This window comes from Gopherus evgoodei, chromosome 22, assembly GCF_007399415.2.
Source record: "Gopherus evgoodei ecotype Sinaloan lineage chromosome 22, rGopEvg1_v1.p, whole genome shotgun sequence".
NCBI lineage: Eukaryota > Metazoa > Chordata > Testudines > Testudinidae > Gopherus > Gopherus evgoodei.
This window is the reverse complement of record NC_044343.1, coordinates 6,162,459-6,183,305: the sequence shown is the minus strand read 5'-3', so window position 1 is coordinate 6,183,305 and position 20,847 is coordinate 6,162,459. Positions and strand designations below refer to the sequence as shown.

At 54.1% G+C, this 20,847-nt stretch overlaps 2 protein-coding genes across 2 annotated transcripts; one reads left to right on the top strand and one right to left on the bottom strand.

Moving 5' to 3' along the window:
• Positions 1-350: 350 nt before the first annotated feature.
• On the bottom strand, positions 351-9,266 carry THEG (theg spermatid protein). The gene is made up of 7 exons (XM_030540794.1): positions 9,172-9,266; positions 7,477-7,535; positions 6,304-6,417; positions 5,713-5,775; positions 3,333-3,463; positions 1,622-1,769; positions 351-604 (listed from the first exon to the last, which is right to left on the bottom strand). The coding sequence occupies exons 1-7, from the start codon at positions 9,264-9,266 to the stop codon at positions 363-365; spliced, it is 852 nt and encodes a 283-aa protein (XP_030396654.1). The 3' UTR covers positions 351-362.
• A 6,834-nt stretch (positions 9,267-16,100) lies between these two features.
• LOC115638800 (insulin gene enhancer protein ISL-2-like) lies at positions 16,101-20,348 on the top strand. Its single transcript, XM_030540793.1, has 6 exons — positions 16,101-16,197; positions 16,966-17,149; positions 17,864-18,111; positions 18,527-18,780; positions 19,704-19,886; positions 20,259-20,348. The coding sequence occupies exons 1-6, from the start codon at positions 16,101-16,103 to the stop codon at positions 20,346-20,348; spliced, it is 1,056 nt and encodes a 351-aa protein (XP_030396653.1).
• The last annotated feature ends 499 nt before the right edge of the window (positions 20,349-20,847 follow it).

Sequence of the window (20,847 nt, the reverse complement as noted above, 5' to 3'; positions counted from 1 at the left end):
CTCCTCTGCAGCATTCACCCAGTTGTACCCGGGAGGTGGGTGCTGCGAGACACGATACTCCTCCTGCCACCCCAGTGACAGCCCTGCCAGTTTTCACCATGTATTTAATGACTGCAAAGCCAATAGCTGGGTTGGCATTCTCAGAACGTCTGTGCTTGGGAGGGCGGGGACAGTGGGGGACTTCCACCCAACAATTCCCTTCCCCAGCATGCGAGCAACTGCCATCAGTCAGCACATGCAGCAACTTCCAGCCTCCAGCTACCTACCGCGGTGGATCCTGAACACATGACACATGGGGCCCCATGCCGAGCTGTGCTCCACAATGTTTAATGTGCAAGCCAAGTGCAGGAGAGCCCAAGAACTTACAACCTCTTTTTTCTTACTCTTTGAGGGATACTAAGTTCCTGCAGACGGGCACTCGCTTCTGTATGCAGGGCAGCACTGGAGATCCGGTACGGGTTGTAGCCCTCAAAGATCTGTTTGCGGACCTTGGGTCGGGCGAGCTCAGAGAGCCTCACAGACAGGACGGCATTCCTGGTGCTCGCAGACACGGCCCACTGGACCGGTTTGTCATGGAGATAGGACGGATGTTCTGTTTTCGGCCCTGCGAGAGCAGAAGGGAAAGAGAGCAAATGCTTTGTGTTTTAATCTGAGGCTCAACGCTGGGAAATTTCTTGAGGTTTCTGTATTCCGCTGGGGTATATACTTTTAGTTAAGCTGATCCTAAGAGTCTCTAGCCCCTTCCCTGTGAGGATCTCAAGGCATTTTACAAACATTCATTCGTTAAGCTTCACAGCACCCCAGTGAGGCAGGTGTGTTACCCTTATTTTGTGGATGGAGGAATGGAGACACTGAAGGGCCCAAGGCCACACGTTAACTCAACTGCAGAACTTGATTCTAGAACCTAGATCTTTCGTCCCCCTCAGTTCTGTGCTCTAACCACTAGACAGTGCTCCTCACAACAGGAATATAACACTCCGCACCGATATAGTGCATTCGTTCTCCAGACACTGACTGAGCCAGCCTGAACGTGAGATGCAATATTTTAAAATGGGAAGGGATTGTTCAGTGGGGGAGGGATAGCTCAGTGGTTTGCGCATTAGCTGCTAAACCCACAGTTGATGAGTTCAGTCCTTGAGGGGCCATTTAGGGAATCTGGGGCAAAAATCTGCCTGGGGATTGGTCCTGCCCTGAGCAGGGAGTTGGACTAGATGCTTCCTGAGGTCCCTTCCAACCCTGATATTCTATGAAAACCATTTGCTGTCAAGAGACACTGGCTAAGACATGAGGGTGAAGGGGAGAGGAGCTCTGCCATCTCCTGAGCAGAAGGGACTGGCTCCGATTTGGCTTCTGGGTTTGATCATTGGCAGCTTATTCCCCAGTGACACAGGCAGCACCTCCTCTGCCTCTCTGATTGAGGAGGGAAGGGGTTCAGAGGAAGGCAGGAGAAGCTACACAGCCTTGCGAGGACACACAATGAGCTTTGTTTGGAAAGTTGGTTTCCCCAAGACCCAGATATTTCTCTAAAAGATTTATTTCTTTTGCTGTACAGCCCGAGCAGAAACGACCTGGAGGCGAAAGGCCTGTGACTGTCAACAAGGAGGGGAGTACGGTCTCTTACGGGCTAAGTATTCAGTCCTGGTGAATTGTGTGATGCTTCGTGGAGGCATGGATAGGGCATCCAGCTTGGCTGAGAAGTCCCGTTTCTTTGGTTTAGCCAGATGGGTGGTTCGTTCCCGGGCAGCAGCAGTCATGGCTCCTTTGCTCACCTGAAACCACAATGCTTAGACTTAGGATCGGGTCAGGTTTGAATTCCTCCAGCTCCCCCAGCTGTCAATATTAACTGTTCAGTCTTGCGTAGCATGACCTCAGACTTCCCTGATGGTGCATGGGGTGGCCATTTGGAATTGTATATCCTCAGCGGGGTCAGATCTTCAGGCTGAAACAACAGTCAGCAATCATCACTAGTGGTACAGGAAACTTTCACCAAGCAGTATAAGGCCTATGACATACCCATGGACAGTTCTGACTCCATCCAGCAGAAGGCAGTGCTGTGTACACACACCCACACACCCCCGGGGCAGCTAGGAGACTCTGTACGGAGCCAACGACTTACTGTGTGACTACCGGTAAGCAACTCAACTCAGACGGGAAACTGGGTAAAGGGAAAAATAAAAACAAAGAGAAGCAATGTCTTGCAAAAACCAGGTGTTGCTTTAGCACCGAGTTTTCCAGAGGCAAGAAAAAAATGGAACATAAACATGAGCTGCAAGTTTCCAAGATTATAGTTACTTTGGGCAAACAGCAGCAGACGTCACATTAATGTAGCAGCTACCCATGCATGTAACATGTGAAACTTTGCTATGCACGGATATGATGCCATGCCGCCTACCATGTGTCCCTCTTCATGCCCCTTTTTCCCCCACCCCACCTCCCAAGATACCACACACTTTCAAATCTGGTGCAAGTCAGCTGCAAAGAGGCTTGCTCAGAGACTTTCAAACATTACATGGAGATTATGTTTGCTTGGGGTTTATTTGTCAGCAAAGAATCATGCATACCTGGGGCCCTGTAGAACTAATGACTTGTGGGCTATGCTGTATGTGGCTCTTAACTGCTAATATGCTCTATATTATTTGGCCCTATGGCCCAATTCTCTTCCTACAGGATATGAAGGGCCTGATTCTTCCTTGTCTTGCATCTACCACTGCAGAGTGAGTGCGAAACGCTACACCTAGCAGAGCAGAGCCCTGGTCCATCATTAGGGCTTCTAGATGCTACAGGAATACAAATACTACATCAGAAAGGGAACATGGCATGGTCTTGGGAATAGGAGTCAGGTGATCTGGGTTCTCTTCCTGGTTTTCCTATAGACCCACAGGGACAGCTTGGACAAATGGCTTTGCCATTCTTTGCCTCAGTTTCCCCTTCCACCCGATTGTCTGAAAGCTCTTCTGGGCAGGGACCTTCTTTCACCATGTGTCTGTGCAGCTCCTAGTGCAATCTCAGCTGGGGTCTCCCGGTGCTACAGTAATAAAAGTAGTTGGTGATACTAATAGTTTTACATCCACTTTGCACTGCTGCAAATAAATGTGCAAGGCAGAGACCAGCAGTGGATCAGGGCCATCATCATCAATGGGAGTTACTCCTACCCTGAGGCAGGAGAATTGGAGAACACAGAGTCTGACGGTCGAAAATTTTATGGCTGATGCAGGCAAACTGGCTAAAAACCCAACACACACGTACACAAATACCCTTGTTGTCAATAAGGAGACATTGTCAAACACAAAGACAGAGGAGTGACAGACTCATGGCACCACTGATGTACATACTCTGGTGTAGACAGGACGATCAGCTTCCCAGGCACTGTTGACAAGTTTTGGCTGCGCCAGCTCCTTCACCCTGGGGGAAGCCACAGCATGTTTGGAGGCAGCACTCACTGGCCATATGGGGAAGGACCTGTGTTCAGCAGAAGAGGCAAGGGTGGTGATTTGGTTAGGATCCATGAAGCAACACCACCCTGCATGTATGCACCACCTTCAAACCACCAGAATCCCACAGTGCTTAGCAAACAAAACAGAGCACCTTTCACCCAGCTGCTGGAATGCAGCCACCTCTGGCCTGGAGCGAGCTAGCAATTTAACAGCACACAGCAACACTATACATGTCTCTAGGGCTGGAAGGGAAGAAGGATACTGTATCGGATTGAAGCAACAGGAGGAATCTAGGTCAATATCAGGCAAGAATTCTGAGGACCTAACACTCATCTCTTGTGAAACACCCTCCCCTCTCCCCAGAGCTTTAGTGTTCCAAGCCGCAGGTCTGTTCTTCATGTGTAGTACCTCCAGCAGTGCAATACCCACTCCATGACTGCTTCATCCCAACCATCTGCCTCTTTTCTGCTGCCACCAGACATTAGACGCCCTCCACACTATGCTGGGGTGTCAGTTCCATACCTCACAAACTTGTGGAATCAGCATTTCCTGCAACCCCTCGGTGTTTTTGAGAAGTTACCCATACAACCACTGCACCAGACCAATCCTGCTTAACTTGCAAGTTCCAAAAGGCTCACAAGCCAAACAGGTACAGCTATATGTGCTGCCTATGCTACAAAATTATGTCAACCTAAGTTAGGTCAACGTACAGCCATCGCAGGAACCGCTCCTTGTGTCAGCGGTTCGTGTCCTCACCAGGAGTGCTTGCAATGATTAACTGTCACATGGGGCATTTTGGGATGGCTTCTGAAAGGTAGCAACAGCCAGCGTAAGCAACGCAGTGTCTACGCAGATGCTGCATCGACCTAAGCACTACACCTCTCGCGGAGGTGGAGTTATTAAGTCGGCATAGTGGGTGAGATACATTGGCAGAGGTAACATATTAGTGTAGACGCTTACAGAGTTGGGGTGATGTAAGCTGCCTTGCGTTCAGGGGCAGCTCCAGGCACCAGCGCTCCAAGTGCGTGCCTGGGGCGGCAAGCCATGGGGGGCGGCCTGACAGTGACTGTGAGGGCGGCAGTCAGGCAGCCTTCTGCGGCACGCCTGCAGGAGGTAGGCTGGTCCCACTGCTTCAGCGGTAATTCGGCGGTGGGGATGCTGAAGGTGCAGGAACGGTGGACCTCCCACAAGCGCACCACCGAATCGGCATTACCAGTGGACCTCCCACAGGCTCGCCACTGAAAGCTGCCTGCCCCTGCTTGCGTTGACCTAAGTCTGTAGTATAGACCAGGGCTCAGTTTCATAAACTCCATGTTGAGGTTCCCATTAGTGGCTCAGCCAGAAACGTTCAAGCTGACCATTTGAAATAACACTGGATTACAAATTTAGCTGGTTTTTGGGTAGCAAATCATCAGTGACTCACCCCCAATTTCCATGCAGTGATCCATATCTGTCAGTGTTTGCCAAACTCTTTCAAAGAATCATTGGGTATGTCTACACTTCGAGCTAGGTTCTGATCCCCGGCTCAAGGAGCCATACCCGCGCTAGCTCTGCTTGAGCTAGCCTGCTAAAAACAGAGTGTGATAGCAGCAGTGCAAGTGGTGGGAGGTACTAGCCACCCCGAGTCCGGGTCTAGTATCTCAGATGGGTACCTACGCCTTTCCCACCACTAGTGCTGCCATGGCTATGCTGCTATTTTTAGTGGACTAAGATCCATCAGAGCTAGTGTGGGTATGTCTCCTCAAGTCAGAAATTATGCCTTCCAGCTCAAAGCGTAGCCAGATCCATTTTCACTGTCTTGGGTGTTTCCTATGACTATCTGGTACTCCTGTTGGTGACCTCAAATCACCAGACATTCTTTCTGCTTCCTGGATGGGTGGCTGAGTCTTCGTAAGCAGGGGAATAACAAATAACCCACTTTCCAGTTTGGATTTCCAGTCTTGTAAAAGTTTGTGCTAAAATTCATGAAACTTTCAAGGTTCACCATCATCTAGCTATCTTATAGATTCATAGACTCTAGGATTGGAAGGGACCTCGAGAGGTCATCGAGTCCAGGCCCCTGCCCTCTGGCAGATTTTGGTCCTGCCATATCTATGTACTTACACAGTCCATAACCACAGCAGCTGCCCAAAGACACATAATGAATAATATGGTCTCATACAAATCAAACTTGGGAGCTTTAATTTAGGAAAATATTCATGGATCTGAATTTTAAAAACTATCTAATTGGACCTACGCATGACACAGAAATCATATTAGTCAATTTCTCAGCATCTGTTTTCTTCAAATCCTTGGTAGATGTTTTTGGATCGAGACAGTTCTGCCTGTCGTGGTGTTAAGACTGGGGAGGAAGAAAAGTCAACTGTGAACCATGGAGCTTTTTCTAACTGAGTCCCATCACCTTAGCTGTACAATATCCCATGAAAGACATGAATGCAGTTTCTGCTGTGAGATGTTCTCTGCCTGGGCCAGCAGGGATTCGAGAGCAAGAGGGGGGGAGGTTTATTCATGACACCAAGGGTCAGATTTTTGAAATAGCTGCATATGTTGAGTGCTGGGGACTCTTGGAAAACTGTCCGCAACTGTCGCAGTTGAGCACTTGCGAATCCAGCACTAAACCCAGGCCATAAATATTAACACCCCCCCCCTTCTGCTGATGAAAGAGCAGTCCTGGTGGGCTCTGAAATGGACTTCTTTCTAGTCCTTAGCTGGAAGGATAGCGGCTTGTTGACTGAAGCCCTAGAAGATTGAGGAACGGGTTCTCAAAAGTATTTTTAGGCGCCTAACGCCCATTGATTTCAGGGGGATAAAATGACTCCTCAAGCCATGTGATGCAAGAAAACATCTTGAAAGGCCACGTTGAACGTGCCTGCATGACAACACTGGATTCCAGGTTGGATTCTTGAAGGCATGGTGCTCTTGGAGTGTGACATTAGGCAAAAAGAAATGAGCTTCTCCCTAGCATTAGCCCACTGGGTTGATTCTGGCCACTGAGCATCCTAACAGCGTCTTGGCTGAACAGAGGCATCTGAAGTCAACTGCAAAGCTGAGATTAGACTCCAGTGGAAAGCTACACGAAACAGACTTTGGCTCTTGGTTTTAAAATGCCGACAAAGGGTGCGCCCCTTCATGAGTAATGCATGATATGACCCCAGGACGCTGCCCACTCTGTGAGTAGTATGGGCCTGGTTTACTCTTCTGGGGCCTGGACTAAGAACAACTTAGTTCTGAGGCCAGCAAACATCTGACACATGGTGCTGACTTTTGGATATGTGTGACGAACTGGGAAAGTTCTTAATGTTTTCTCTGAATATTGTATTGGTGCCTCAGTGTCCCCATGGCAGTTCTTAAGTATCGGGCAGAGCAAAGGGCCAGTGCACCTAAATGCCTGACACTCTGTCTCCTAGCAACTGATGGCCTGGGCCCTCCTCTGCAAAGGTGCCAGCTGAAGGTGTTGGAGACAAAGGGATCAGGTGACCTCCTGGCCCGGGAAAGGGGCTGAGCAGAGAGGAGGGGCTGGGAGGGGTTGTTAGTCTGGAGCTGGCTGGGGTCAAGGGTGGAGGGCAGACCTGGGGGTCTGGCTCACTGCCCCCCCAGAATGGACCCAGCCGAGGGGTCCGGTTCGCTGTATCTACAAGCTCTGTTTTAGACCCTGTTCCTGTCATCAAATAAACCTCTGTTTTACTGGCTGGCTGAGAGTCATGTCTGACTGCGAAGTGGGGGTGCAGGACCCTGTGGCTTCCCCAGGACCCCGCTGGGGTGGACTCGCTGTGGGAAGCGCATGGAGGGGCAGAGGATGCTGAATGCTCCGAGGAGAGACCCAGGAGGTGAAGCCGTGTGAGCTTCTTGCCCTGAACAAGTCTGCTCCAAGGGAGAGGAGGCTCCCCAAAGTCCTGCCTGGCTTGGTGGGGAGCAGTTCCAGAGCATCGCCCGGTGACTCTGTGACAATATGGCAAACTCCTGGATTTACCATTTAACTCGCTTTTAAATAATATAGAATCTCTGGTTAATTTCTCATCATGCAGTGAAATGGTCATCTTACCCGGGACTGTGAACCTGTGAGTCTTCAAAGGCAATTTATCCGTCCAGTATACTGAGATCCTGCAATACCAACTCAGTCAGTTTATTGGCAGCAAACATGAAATGTTATCCCCATTCTTCAGACCTTCTGAACCCAGGGGCATGCAGAAGTGGGGGCAAGCAGGGGCACCCCAATAATCATCAGGCGCACAGAATTCCTTCGGCGCCAAGGCTGCAGTGGTGAGGGTGAGAGAGAGCAAGCCCCTGCCGGGCCAGGGAAGAGTCGGGGAGGGCCCTGCTGGGGCGGGAAGGAAGAGCAAACTCCTCCTGGGGCAGGGGGGGCACATTCTGTACCCCCCAAAAGGGATCAAAGTAAAATTTCTGTGCACGCCCCTGTCTCAATGCAAGCTTCATCTAGGCCCTAATCCTGTTCCCAGTGAAGTCATCGGCAAAGAAAGTTCCCCTAGGTTTTAATGGGATCCTGCCTGAGCTGCTGGATATGTATTTGGGCTGCGAGCCTGAGATTCAGCAGCCACAACACTATTTTTAGCAGAGCTAGAGCAGGTATGTCTGCCCCTGCTGGGAATGACACCTCCCAGGTGCTATGGGCATGTACACTTTGACAATAATTCATCGGACATACGAGGGCACTTTCCCTCTCTACATCGCAAAGCACTTTACAAAGGTATGTGAGCACAATTAACCCCATTTTGCGGTGTGGAAACTGAGGGTCTGTCTATACTATTGTTAGCTCGGGTATTGCCCCTAACATGCCTTCTGTCCACACAGCTACACTGAGGTAGCTGGCCCAGTTGAGAGTTTGGTTAGAGTCCAAATTTGTCTTCCACTCTGGCTGGTAACCCACTCAGGTTGCAGTGACGACCTCGGCTAGTGCACCAGTCCAGGGCCGATAAGTCCTCCGATGCCTTCTCACAATTCCCCGTGTGTGCCCAGAAGGACAGAGAAGTTCTCCCACAATTCACTGGGATTTGTAGAGCGGCTCAGTTTATTGCAGCACAGAGAACTGTGGGATGTGTCCCCAGAAATCCTAGCGACTCCCCCGGGGAGTGCAGAGCCAGTAACTCAGGTCAAGCTTTGCAGGGTAGCTGTTCCCACCTGGGCACAGGTACCCTAGAGCACAGGGAGATGAAAAGATTTACACGTGGAAGAGCCACATCAGACTGCACCCTGCAAAACAACTCAACTCTCTGTGCTGCTGATGGGCTCCAAAATTACCGAATAAACTCTATAGGTAGGACACTTGGAATCGTCAAAGGGTACCGAGGAGTCTGGACACCTGGGTTCTATTCCCAGCTGTGCCGTTGACGTGTTATGTAGCCTAGAGAAAGTCACTTCACTTCTCTGTGCCATGGTTTCCCCATCAATAAAACAAAGTTAGTTAATAATCCTTACTGACCTTAAGCGGCTATGTAAGTGCCACGCATTATTATTTCATGCAAAGAGTAACAGACATAGACTATGCTGGTAACGGAAGCAGGATGTAAATGAACCCAAGAGTTGCCTAAAACCATATTTTGGTCTCACCCACACCAGACTGAATCCAGAGTCATTCCACTGCAGTCAAATAAGTGACTCCAGATTTATGCTGGTGTAAAGGATTGCAGAATCCGCTCCCTCGGTTTGTTTCTGGAGAAAGCAGGAAGACGCAGGGCTGAGATCACCCTTATGGTTAGGAACAGGGCAGAACGGCACTCACTTGTTGCAGATGATCTGGTGATTGACTTTTGGCAGGGCGAGGTAACTAATGCGTCTCTCCCTGGTGCTGTCCCATGCCTGGGTATGAGTTACCATAGCAATCGGCTTCTCGGGAAATGCTCCCAAGCTTAGTTCCCTTCCAGATGACGTGAGATGCTTCCAGGGGCCAGCTTCATGTTACCGCATATCTGAGGGGATGATAAAGATGCTTTTGAATCAAAGACAACCACTTTGTGACTCACACACCTGAGGGGTTTGCATGGGGATCTAAGGCTCTCAGGGCAAAAAGCATTTTGCCTGGTGTGTTCTGCTACCTTCAATCACCTTAAGTAGCCCCATGGAGTAACATGCTGTGCAATGAGAGGGTGACAGAATCAATAATAATAATAAATGTATTTTATTATATGTGTGTACAGCCCCTAGCACAATACAGCCCTGATCCATGACAGGACTCTCTAAATCAGCGGTGGGTAAACTATGGCCTGGGAGCTGCATCCAGTCCTCCAGACATTTTAATCCAGCCCTCAGGTGCCCATTGGGGAGTTGGGTCGGGGGCTTGCCCCACTCTGGCGCTCCAGCCAGGGGGCAGGATTGGGGGCTTGCCCTGCTCCGTGTGACTCCCAGAAGCACTGGCATGTCCCCACTCTGGCTCCTATGCATAGGGGCAGCCAAGGGGCTCTGCATGCTGACTCCGCAGCTCCCAGTGGCTGGGAACCATGGCCAATGGGAGCTGTAGGGGCAGAGCCTGTGGACAGGACAGCGTGTAGAGCCGCCTAGCCGTGCCACCGCATAGGAGCTGGAGGGAGGACATGCTGCTGTTTCTGGGAGCTGCTTGAGGTAAGCGCCATCCAGAGCCTGCACCCTGACCCCTTCCTGCAGCCCAATCCCCTGCCCCAGCCCTGATCCCCCTCCTGCCCTCCGAACCCCTCAGTCCCAGCCTGGAGCACCCTCCTGCACCTCCAACCTGTCATTCCCAGCCCCACTCCAGAGCCTTCACCCCCAGCTGGAGCCCTTCCCCTCCCCTCCCCCTCCCCCTACACACCCCAACCCACTGCCCCAGTCCAGAGCCACCTCCCACACCCTGAACTCCTCATTTCTGGCCCACCCCAGAGCCCGCACCCCCAGCCAGAACCCACAACCCCTCCAGCACCCCAACCCCCAATTTCATGAGCATTTATGGCCCCCCATACAATTTCCATACCCAGATGTGGCCCTCGGGCCAAAATGTTCCCCCCGCCCCGCACTCTAAGTGCTTCAGCTCTGAAATAAATATATATTACATATATCACATTGTAATTACAATATATAACAACAGCATTTATGTCAGATTCCAAAGCCAGAAGAGGCCTCAGTAATAATCATCTAGTCTGACCTCCTGCATAACACAGGCCAGAGAACTTTCTCAAAATAATTCCTAGAGCAGAGCTTTTAGACAAATATCCACTTGTTATATTATTAAACACACTGTCTATTGTTTTGTTATATGTGTTTGTGTAGCCCCTAGTGCAAGAGAGCCCCCAGCAGCTTGTGGTGATCTCTAGGGGTCACTGCAAGACAAGGCAGATGATTACGCCGATCACAAGGTCCTTTGCTGCGCGCAGCTTTCTCTGAAATCAATAGCGATTTTCCCCGCGTTTAAAGACCACAGAATGCGGCCCATTATTTGTTAATCTTCAGAGCCGATGCTGTAATTACCCAGCCTCTGTCCTACGAATGATATTTTCCTATCTGACTAATACGGATTAAAAGGGCTAAAATACACAAGATTAAAACAATTACAGTCTTAGAGGGTCTGTCAGTACCACATGATTATGTCAATTTCAGGCCTCTCCAGCTGTGGCAGGTTCAGTGAGGGCGTCTTTCGCCTGCGAACCACCAGAGGGGAAGCCTTGAAATGCTGCCCTAAAAATCAATCCCATTGCCCGGGAGGCTGCTTGCTACGCTAACCATCAGGAGACCTTGAAGAGCAGGGGTGAGACCCTGGCCCCATTAATGGCAAAACTCCCATTGACTTCACTAGGGCCTGGGTTTCATCCCAGGTGTCTAGAGGCTTCCCCGACTGTCTCCCCATCCCTGGGGGTGAGTGGGGGGTCCGATGCATCTCCTCCCTCTGGAGTCCCACAAAGATCCTTGCTCCGATCTACAGGATGGTTTGCTATCCCGCACCCCTTGCTCTGACTCCTTCCCCCACCCTGGCTGCCCACTTTCCCTTCCATTGGTCCCGGATGCTGCTCCCACCCACGTACCTGGCCTGGGTCTTCACATGGCATTCCTCCTCCATGGAACACACTGTGATGCAGACAGGTGGTTGCCATGGGGAGGGGGATTGCGCCTTCTGTTCCCAGGGGAACCCCCAGCTGAGGGAGGATCCCTCAGTGTGGCCTAGGGGCTCAGGGTCAGGGACTTGGGAGCCGTAGGTTCTAGCCCGGGTTCTGCCACGGTCCTCCTACAAAACCTTGGGTAAGTCTCTGTGCCTCTGTTTTCCTTCCCAGCCTTTGTCTATTTAGGTTGGGAACTGGGTGGAGAGGGGGCTGTCTCTTACTCTGGGTCTGTGTAGCACCCAGCACAATAGGGCCCCATTGTGCTAGGCATTGTCCGGGCCCACCGTCTCTCCCCCAGTGAGCCCACGGGCCAAGTAACGCTGCTATAGGACAAACAGGCCGGAGCGGATACCCAGGGGATCCCAGAGGTGTAGGATTAGCCCGTGGCTAGGGTCCTGGTGAGCCCAGTGGTCCAACCACCTGAGCAGTTTGTGCAGTTCCCTTGGATCGGCTCCCGGAGCTGTTCCTTCCCCTGGTGCTGAAATCCTTCCCCATGCGTGAAGCAGGCGGCGTAAGCAACCCCTCCTGATGCTGCAGGGTCCTGCGCTGCTTCCTAGATACACAGAGCAGGTCTGTGTGCTCAGCCCTCCTCCCCCCATTTGTTCTATGTCAATAAATACACACACACACACACACACACACACACACACACACACACACACACACACACACACACACAAGGCTGAGAGTCACTCCCACCAGAGCCCGAGCCTGCAACAGGTGCGGTCTCACTGAGGCTATGTCTACATTACAAGGGCTGCAGCAGGACAGCTGCAGCTGTGCGATGGACACTGGGTATCACCCCAGAAGGGTTTTTTCCATCGCCGTAGTTAATCCACCTCCCCGAAAGGCGGACGGATGAGATCTCCCGCCGAGCTAGCGCTGTCTACAACAGGGATCAGATCAGCTGACCTACATCGCTCAGAGGGGTGAATTTTTCACATCCAGAGCAACACTGCTAGGTACTCCTACGTTTTACGTACACCTGATGCTTTGTGGGGAGATGAGCTTGTGATTAAGGATCTCTTTCCTCACAGCTTGCCCAAGCAGACAGAACCGGAGCCACAGGGTCAGTTAAGGATGAAGGGGGATGTCACATTAGTTCAAACCTCATACGGACTCCTGCTCTCCCTGGCGGTCCGTGGAGGGATGTCCTTCTGTTCTCTGCTTGGACAGCCCCTCGCACACTGGGGTCCTGCTCCATGACAAGGGTCCTGCAATACCCACAATAGCCACAAATATCTGTCCAAGCTCAAAACAAACACTGGACACTCTATTTTCTGTAAATCCAACCTTAGCCATCCATCAGACAGCCCACCCCCACCCCAAATGCTGCTCTCAGCTGCCCAGCCTACCAGCGTGAGTTTTCATTGGCGGCCCACAAGACAGAGCCCTGGCCAGGCCTGCAGGAGACCTGGGTTCTGGTCCTGGCTGTGTGAATCAAATCACTTCTATTCCATACAGTGAGCTAGATCTGGGTTTCCTGGGGGTTCTGGGTCAAAGGACAAAGGCCCAAACCCCAATTAGCTAATCCAGTGGTAGGTGAGGGATCTACCAGGCACAGGCTCTGGGTGAGAGTCACCAGGTCCAATTTGCCTCTCACCAGGGTTTAGCTTCACTGACCCTTGTTTCCAATGGGCAATTCCAAGCAGAATCTGCTTCCTCCCCATCCCCAACCCAAATTCCCTTGAGGATCTGGGGCCAAATGCTGGGGGTGCACAGAGTGTCAACCTGCACCGAGCTTGGACCCTGCTGGGCCTCTTCGCTCACTCTCCAGCTGGGAAGGGATGCGGCTGGCGTGTGCTCAGGTGGGGAAGGCTGTAGGCCGTGGATCGAGGAGGCTTGGTGGGCCATGCCTCGGGACTGCAGAGCACGCTTCACTTTCTCTCGCTGTTTATTAGTTTTCAAACCTCAGTGTGAACGTGGAGCATCGGGATTGGAAATGAACTTCAGCCAGGGAGTACCGGAGAAGGAGCACCTCAGTCTAGATCTGCAGCCCCTGTGCTCCTCTGCTATTCCAGCTCTGGGCTGTCATGCAACTCTGCCAATGCACCTCTAGCATGGCCAATAAATGCCCCTCGCTACTGACCCCTTGCTTTTCTGACCCTGTGCCTGTCCTGGGAAGGCAGTCAAAGCTCACGCCGAATCGTGAGCGATGCAATCCAGCAGCCACCGGGGCTATGCTGATCCCGGCAAGAACCCTACTTGTGGCTAGAGATGGCTCTGAACCAAAGCCATGCATCCGAACAGCCCAGCCTCTTGAAGCTCGGATCCAGGTCACGCATAAACCCAAACCTCATGCAGAACAGGCCATCTTCACCCGGCTGATCCCCTTCCATCACGCCATGAGGCGCCCCATTGCATAACGACCTTAGCAAAGTCCTTCCTTGTCTTCCTCCCAAACTTTGCCAACCTCCCCCCGCCTCAACACCCTCGCTTCTCTGAATGACTCACCGGAGCCAAGGGCTAATAATGAAATTGATTTAATATTCAGAGGTTGCTCTGTAACAAGCAAAGGACATTCTCCCCTCCCTCCTCCATCTTCCCCCACCACACAGTGCAGACCAGGTAATTAAAAGCAGGCTGGGATTCATTCCCGCTTGGTGATGGATGCATATGCTAATGAGCAGTGAGAGGAACGCCTAGCAATTTTCTCCTGTACTTCAAGTCTCTGTGTCTGCCCCCCTCCCTCCGCACCTCTTGCTTTGCCTAATTCCAGTAAAGGCAGGAGGGGCTGAGGCGTGGTTTTAATTTGCAAGGCAAAGAGAGCGCCTGATTATTTATTTATATTAATCCCCGTGACCGTCCTGATGGTGCCTTTAAATCAAAGGGGAGAGGCGCCCTTCAGTGCTCTGATTTGGACTCTTTCCGTCACCTGGGGGGGCTGGAAAAAGCAAAAGCAGAGACAAAAATCACTTGTCACTTCCCCTACCTTTGCTTTGTCCTGGATTATCCATGGTAAATTCTAGGGGAAGGGCTGGGATCTTCCCTTCTCTGTCCCTGCCCCCCTAAATATCAGCGCATGATCCAGATCTGTTCCCTTGCAGTCAGGTCACCCCATGAGCGTGATCAGTTACCAGCGACAGCCACAAACTGACCGTGTCAGCCACTCACCCTCTCTTCTGCGCTGGGACCCACGCTTCAGATTCTGTTGTCCATTCCACGACTGCAGGATCCAGGGCAGGATTTAGGGAGCCTCTGTAAGCCAGCCGCTAGGGAGCCAGAGAGCACCCCAGGGTCTGTCTCCATCCAGTAGCCTTAGCAGAGAATCTCCTTTCTATTCACTACAGTCTCCTCCTGCCTTGTCTCTGCTGCAGGATAAGCCACATGGCTAAGCAAGGGGACGGTGGAGGGGAGAGCGACAGCGACAACAGGAAGACGGAATCAGAACAAAAAGCTGGCCTGTTTCAAAGCCAAGAGGCTCAGGCCCACGGACTAGCATGGGCACGGCCACACTTGCCAAACAGTTCAGTTCCCAGTTAGGCACCTCCGTGAGCCAGGCGGATTTTCAGGAGCGCTTGGCATTGCTGGCAGTGGGAGCGGCTGCTGGATATTGGTCACTGTTGAAATTCAGGCCCCTTTTTGACATACCTCCTGGCCACACGGTAAAGAACCCATTGGGATGGATTTAGGCTGGTTTGACGTTGGATCTGCGGCCTGTCCGCTGCCATGGCTGCCATGTCAGGGTTGTGCCAACCCAGCAGAGCCCGCCAACAGCTTCGTCTGGGTACGGATGTGTCCCTCTCTCGCTTGTATTTTATGATTCTCTCTATTTCTGCCCAAGGCCCATAGAATGGGGCTCCACAATTGTCATCTCTGGGGGAGTTCCTGGTTTGCGGACAGGGGGGCAGTTGTTCACACACTATGGCGATGGGTGCAGTGGGGAATGAACTCTGAACCTGGGGCGGTAGAGGGAACCTGGACTGTGTAACAGCTTAAAGTCAGGGTTGCGGTCTTGCTCTGGAGCAGTGCCACTGTGGCCACCGAAAACGACCTCAGGAGGTGTGAGGCACGGTGGGAGAGCCCCTTGGCAGCTGGGAATCGACGGCTCCCTGTTGACGTCAGCGGGGCCGCCTGACACCAGCAGGAGAGCTGGCCCTCGGCCAGCAGCAAGAGGAGTCGAAGCACTGGGCCGGGGTTTTCTAGACCAGAGCACAAGGAGTGGGGCTGGCGGCGCAGCCTAAGGATGCTGGGGGAAGGGGAGTGACGTTTGTGCCTCGTGAAGGGTAATTTTCCTAAGAGGGAGGCAGTTCATGGCGTCTCCTTAATGAAGGGGCGGGCGGCCTGTCAGGGAATTAACCTAACAGATGGGGGCTGAGTTGGTATATAGGGGGGCTGCCCCCCCCCATGGACTGTCAGGGAGCGAGATGGGACAGAGGTGGGAGAAGATCGGGGAATGAGACAGAAGAAAGAGCCAGGCTGAGCCAGAGAAAGCGAAGGGCGAAGCCGAAGAGAGGGAAGGAAGAGGCCAAAGGCAGGAGGAGCAGAGAGGGCCGAGGAAAAGGAAAGAGAGAAGGTGGAAGAGAGAGAACGGAAGAGCTGAAGGAAGGAGAACAGGATGGAGGCAGGAGAGGAAGAAGCCTAGAGGAGAGGGCAGGGAGCCGGCCTCATGGAAGCGGGGCCAGAGCGAGCCCACCCCTCTGGGAAGGAGGAGCAGAGGGCAGGACAGAGGGTCTGTGGGCCCGGCTGTGGGGAAGGCTCCCAGGGTAAGTGACGCTGATAATGACCATGGAGGGGTTGCATGGCTGGGAATTGGGTTCCCTGTGGCACAGAGGAGGTCGAGTTCTGGCCTCAGGTCCCCCTCGCCATTGAGAGGAAACACCTCCACCTTTGGGCAGCCGCAGGGAGAGCGTACACCCACCCCACAGCAAGGGGGTCACAGGGCAGGTGCACCCCAGAGCCAGCTTCCCCCTGCCGTTGAGCCCCTGCCCCCCTAGGGGGGAGAGGGAAGCTCTGTCTCCCAGACTCCTAGAGCATCACCAAGGGGCCAGGCAGAGCCAGGTGTATGTGACGAGGACGCCTGTCCACTAGGAACTGCGCAGAGGCCCAGAAAACTCACGTCACGGCAGCTCCTGGCTGGTAAAGATTTCCAGTGACGGCCGAGCTGAGCTGGGATTCAGCCAGCAGCTTCTTCCCAAACCGGTTCAAAAAGAGCCATGAATCCATCTTCTTCCCGAGCCAGACAGCTTGAGTGGCAGCTCAGGGATGGTTCTCGCTGGTTCTTCTAGCTGCAGAGTTTTGCTCCTCTCCACTTAGCCCGATCCCCCAGGTCCTGCCTTGTGGAGAGGGACGAGGGTCTAGTGGTTAAGGCTAAAGAGAGGAGACTGCAGGCTGAGAGGGGAGCAGATTGCTCCCTGGCAATACAGGGGCTCTCTCGCGCTCTGCGTCCACGCAGCTCTCTGTTGGGCCCGTCGGCGCCCCGGTTTTCATGGGGCGTGGATGCTAAGTGCAGGCTCCGGTGCTGTTCTCTCTAGGCGCCCGGCCGGCGTGCGCTGGCTGTGGGGGGAAGATCAGAGGCCCCTTCCTGCTCCGCGTGGCGCCCGACACAGAGTGGCACATGGGCTGTCTCCGCTGTAGCTGCTGCCGGCTCAGCCTGGCGCACAGCCCCACCTGCTTCCTGCGCGACGGCAGGGTTTACTGCAGAGACGACTATCTCAGGTAAGGCCCTGCCCCGCGGGGGGACTGACCCCGGGGCCTCCCGCTCCAGCCGGCTCATTTTAACCTCTCTGTGGAGCAGCCAGTAGGGGGCGACAAAGCCCCACGTCGACCCACCGAACAGGTGCATAATGGGTAGCGGCTGGCTGAGCTGCCCCAGGGCCGCGTCTCCACTGGGGCCATCCCCAGGGGCGAGAGGGGAGCTCAGCGCTCATGGCGGCAGCTGCTGCCCACGGTGCTCCCTGTTGGTGGTTCCCACGCTGCGGCACTGAACTATCATGGCAGCTGGGTGTCCTACATTGATTAGGCGGCTGAGAACCGGCAAAGTCGCTGCGTCTGGGCCAGCACCTTCCCACGCTGGTTTGAAACAGGACAAAAAAACCCACCTTGCACGGATGCTGCAGGATGGTCAGAGGCTGGGCAACCAATGGCCTGGGGCTCCCCTCGAAGCCAGCCTGGGGGAGGCCTGGGGGATGTGGGCAGAACCTGGAAAGGGCAGGTGTACATCACCCTAGCTCTATGGATGTCATGGGAACAAGGCCCATTTACACCAGCTAAGGAGCTGGTCCCTTGTCCCGGTGGAACTGCTGCAATGGGCTCCCTCACCACCCCCATGCTCATCCGTGCCAGGCTTGCTGTAGTGAGTTCCCTTCCCCTATGCACCCCATGCCCATCGTTCTGAGCATCCCCTTTTCTCTGCTTTCCTCTCCCCTGCAGGCTCTTCTCCACGAGATGCGCCCGCTGCCGGGAGACCTTGCTGCCCTCTGACCTGGTGTTACGGGCACGAGGGGCTGTATACCACCAGGCCTGCTTCTGCTGCTCCCTCTGCCAACGCCGGCTGCTGCCCGGCGAGCAGTTTGCTCTGCAGCCGGATGGGTTGTACTGCCCCATGCACCAGTGGCCTGGGCAGGAAGGGGCAGGGCCAGAGATGCCGGTATCAGCATGGACCAAGTGGCACTGGTCAGGTAAGCTCTGGGCCAGGTCGCTTGCCCAGAAGGGGGCTCCCCACGGGTAGCACTAGAAGAGGTCTTGGTACAACCCCATGCTGAGCTACCCAGGCACAGCCAGGCAAACCCAGTTAAGAGCAAGGTGGTGGGTTTGCCTGACTGTCCATACTCCCCGGGGGCAAGCTCTGTCTGCACACACTGCTGGGGGGGGGGCATGCAGCCGGGAGGGTATTTCACACAGGAGCCGGCCAACAGCTTCCCATCTCTGCTATCCGGATTTGAACTAGCCCCCTAGAGGGGACCGCTTCCCTACCCCACTCCCAGTCCCCCAACCCACGCTGAATTCCAGTGCACCAACGCTCCCCACTGCCTGGTGTTAGCCGGAGCCCATCCTGCTGGGGTTTAAAAATCCTGCCTCTTTCCCTGCCCACAGTGATGGGCTCCAGCATCCCCGTGGCCCAGGGCGGCTCAGGGAAGCTGACCCGCGTCCGCACCATCCTGAACGAACGACAGCTCCAGACTCTGAGCTCCTGCTATGCGGCCAACCCTCGCCCCGACGCCGGGCTGAAGGAGCAGCTGGTGGAGCTGACCGGCCTCAGCCCTCGCGTCATCCGGGTCTGGTTCCAGAACAAGCGCTGCAAGGACAAGAAGCAGAACCTTGTGAGCCAGCTGCAGCCGCCGCCCCTGGTAAGAGGGACGTGCAGTCTGTGTGACTGTCCAACCCAGGCCAGGGAGACTGGAGAACAGAGAGCCACCGGGTCTGTCTGTGTCCAGGAGCCTTGATAGAAAATCCCCTTTATAGATGCTGCAGGAGAAGCACAGCACCATCCCCTATCAGGAATGCAGCAGCATCTGGTTCACTATTGAGTGTGCAACTGTCACTACGTACACTGGTGAAATGAGCCTTGCAAGATGGCTTCTGCATTCAAGGTTCCTTGGTGGGGTCCCAGCCAGGCATGGTGGGGTTTGGAGTGCAAATCCTGTAAGAGAAAGTGTAAATTGGGGCAGGGACCCCAGGGAATCTGAGGTTTGCAAACCTCTCAGACTATTGCGTGGGTTCCAGGTTGTGAAACTTTTTACCTGGGATTTATACCCAGGGAAGGAGGAGGATTTAAAGGAAAATTCCTGCAACATTTGAGCTGTGCTCTGTGTGGTAACCTCCACCTTTATATAGTGCTTGTTATCCCTAGAGCATGTCTCACAGGTGGGAGACCCCATTTTACAGGGGAAACTGAGGCACAGAGCTGGGCGGGGAACTTGCCCAAGGCTGAGGGGCACACGCAAGACTAGAACCCAGGAGGCCTCGCTTCCAGGCCACTTCCCCCATCCACAGGCTATTCTGCCACCCAGCCTGACCCTGTCCAGCCCAGCCCAATCGGAACTGGTGCTCGTATTAAAACCCCATCCAAGCTTGAATCAATTTGTCCTCTGTGCGATGCCCCAGCGGCGATCTGGAGGGAAGCTTGGTCTCACACCACCCTCGGCCAGTGACAGCCAAGTGCTGAGGCGCTTTTGTGGAGATGTGCCCCCTGGGCACGGGGCTGATCCCCGCCAACTCGTTTCATGGATGGTAATGTCACCTGGCCTTCCTCTCTCTGATCTCACCACAGAGCCTTCAGGGTGCCGTGGGGACCCGGATGGTGGCCGCCAGCCCGCAGCCCCAGGACGAGGCGTATGCATTGAGCCTGGTGGAGGTTCAGAGGGGCAGGCCCTCCTGGCAGCTGGTGAGCAGCACCGAGGAGGCAGGTTTCTCCCAGCTGCTGTGGCTGAGGGACCCGGAGCAGCTCGGCTGGGTGTGCTCCGTTCTCCGCTAGATTCCTGAGCCGAAGTCCAGTGGAGTCAACGGAAGGGGGGGGATCCACTCCAGTGACTTCTATGAGCTTTGGGTCAGGCCCCACCTATACCGTGTGACTTGAGGGGTAATTCACACCCACCCACCCCCCAGCCTGCCACATCCACTGGTCACGGTGAGTTATAGAGACACACATCCCCTCCCTCGCCCTCCGCGTGCTCCAGGCCCAGTTGGGTCCAACTCCACAGATTGCACCTGAACTTGCTCCTCGAGGATGCTGGCCTCCCTCCCCGTCCAATGCCTGCAGCTTCCCCAGCACGCTGCCCTGGGACAGCTTCCCCATCCCCCCTCTGCTCCCTCCCCCTCTTTGCAGAGGGGAGGCCAGACCCCTCCAGCAGAGCCCACCAGAGGCAGTGAAACTTCGCTGCAGTCCAGGGAGATCCTGCCCATTTACCTCAGCTGAGGATCTGGCCTGAATGAACGGGAATGTTTAGCTCTGGGTCCAGCCCAGGGGTCTGGAGCAGGGGGCCATCTCACAGCACTTCCTCCTGGCCTGGCATGGCCCAGCAGGCACTTATCTGCTCAGATTCTTTGCACCCATTGACTCTGGACATGTCAACAGGGCAAGCTCCCGGGCCGGAGTCTGGACTCTGAAGCCCACCCCGTCCCCAGGCTTTGCAGCTCCAGGCCCAGCCCCAACAGCTGCACCAGTGTTTTTAGTGCCAGAGCACAAGCCACAGCCCTGGGCTCGGAGGCTTGCTCGGGGAGACCTTATTTAGTTAATTTCCCAGCGCCAGACTCTTTGTCCCCACAGGCTCCTTCCCTGGGTAACTTGGGGTGCTCCCTGCCCAGTAGACAGCAGCAACTCCCAGGGCTGGATCCCGTCTCCCAACTCCAGCATCTTTCCATCTCTCCCTCATTTCTCAGCCTCTGCCTTATTTATCTCAGAGGCCTGCTGGGGT

Coding starts and splice junctions, on each gene's coding strand:
- THEG (XM_030540794.1), bottom strand. CDS start 9,266: ATGGTAACTCATACCCAGGCATGGGACAGCACCAGGGAGAGACGCATT. Junction 7,536..9,171: donor CACCAGATCATCTGCAACAA/GTGAGTGCCGTT, acceptor TTGGTATTGCAG/GATCTCAGTATACTGGACGG. Junction 5,776..6,303: donor AATCCAGTGTTGTCATGCAG/GCACGTTCAACG, acceptor CTTCCTCCCCAG/TCTTAACACCACGACAGGCA.
- LOC115638800 (XM_030540793.1), top strand. CDS start 16,101: ATGGAAGCGGGGCCAGAGCGAGCCCACCCCTCTGGGAAGGAGGAGCAG. Junction 18,112..18,526: donor GACCAAGTGGCACTGGTCAG/GTAAGCTCTGGG, acceptor CCCTGCCCACAG/TGATGGGCTCCAGCATCCCC. Junction 19,887..20,258: donor ACCCGGAGCAGCTCGGCTGG/GTGTGCTCCGTT, acceptor CCCTCTTTGCAG/AGGGGAGGCCAGACCCCTCC.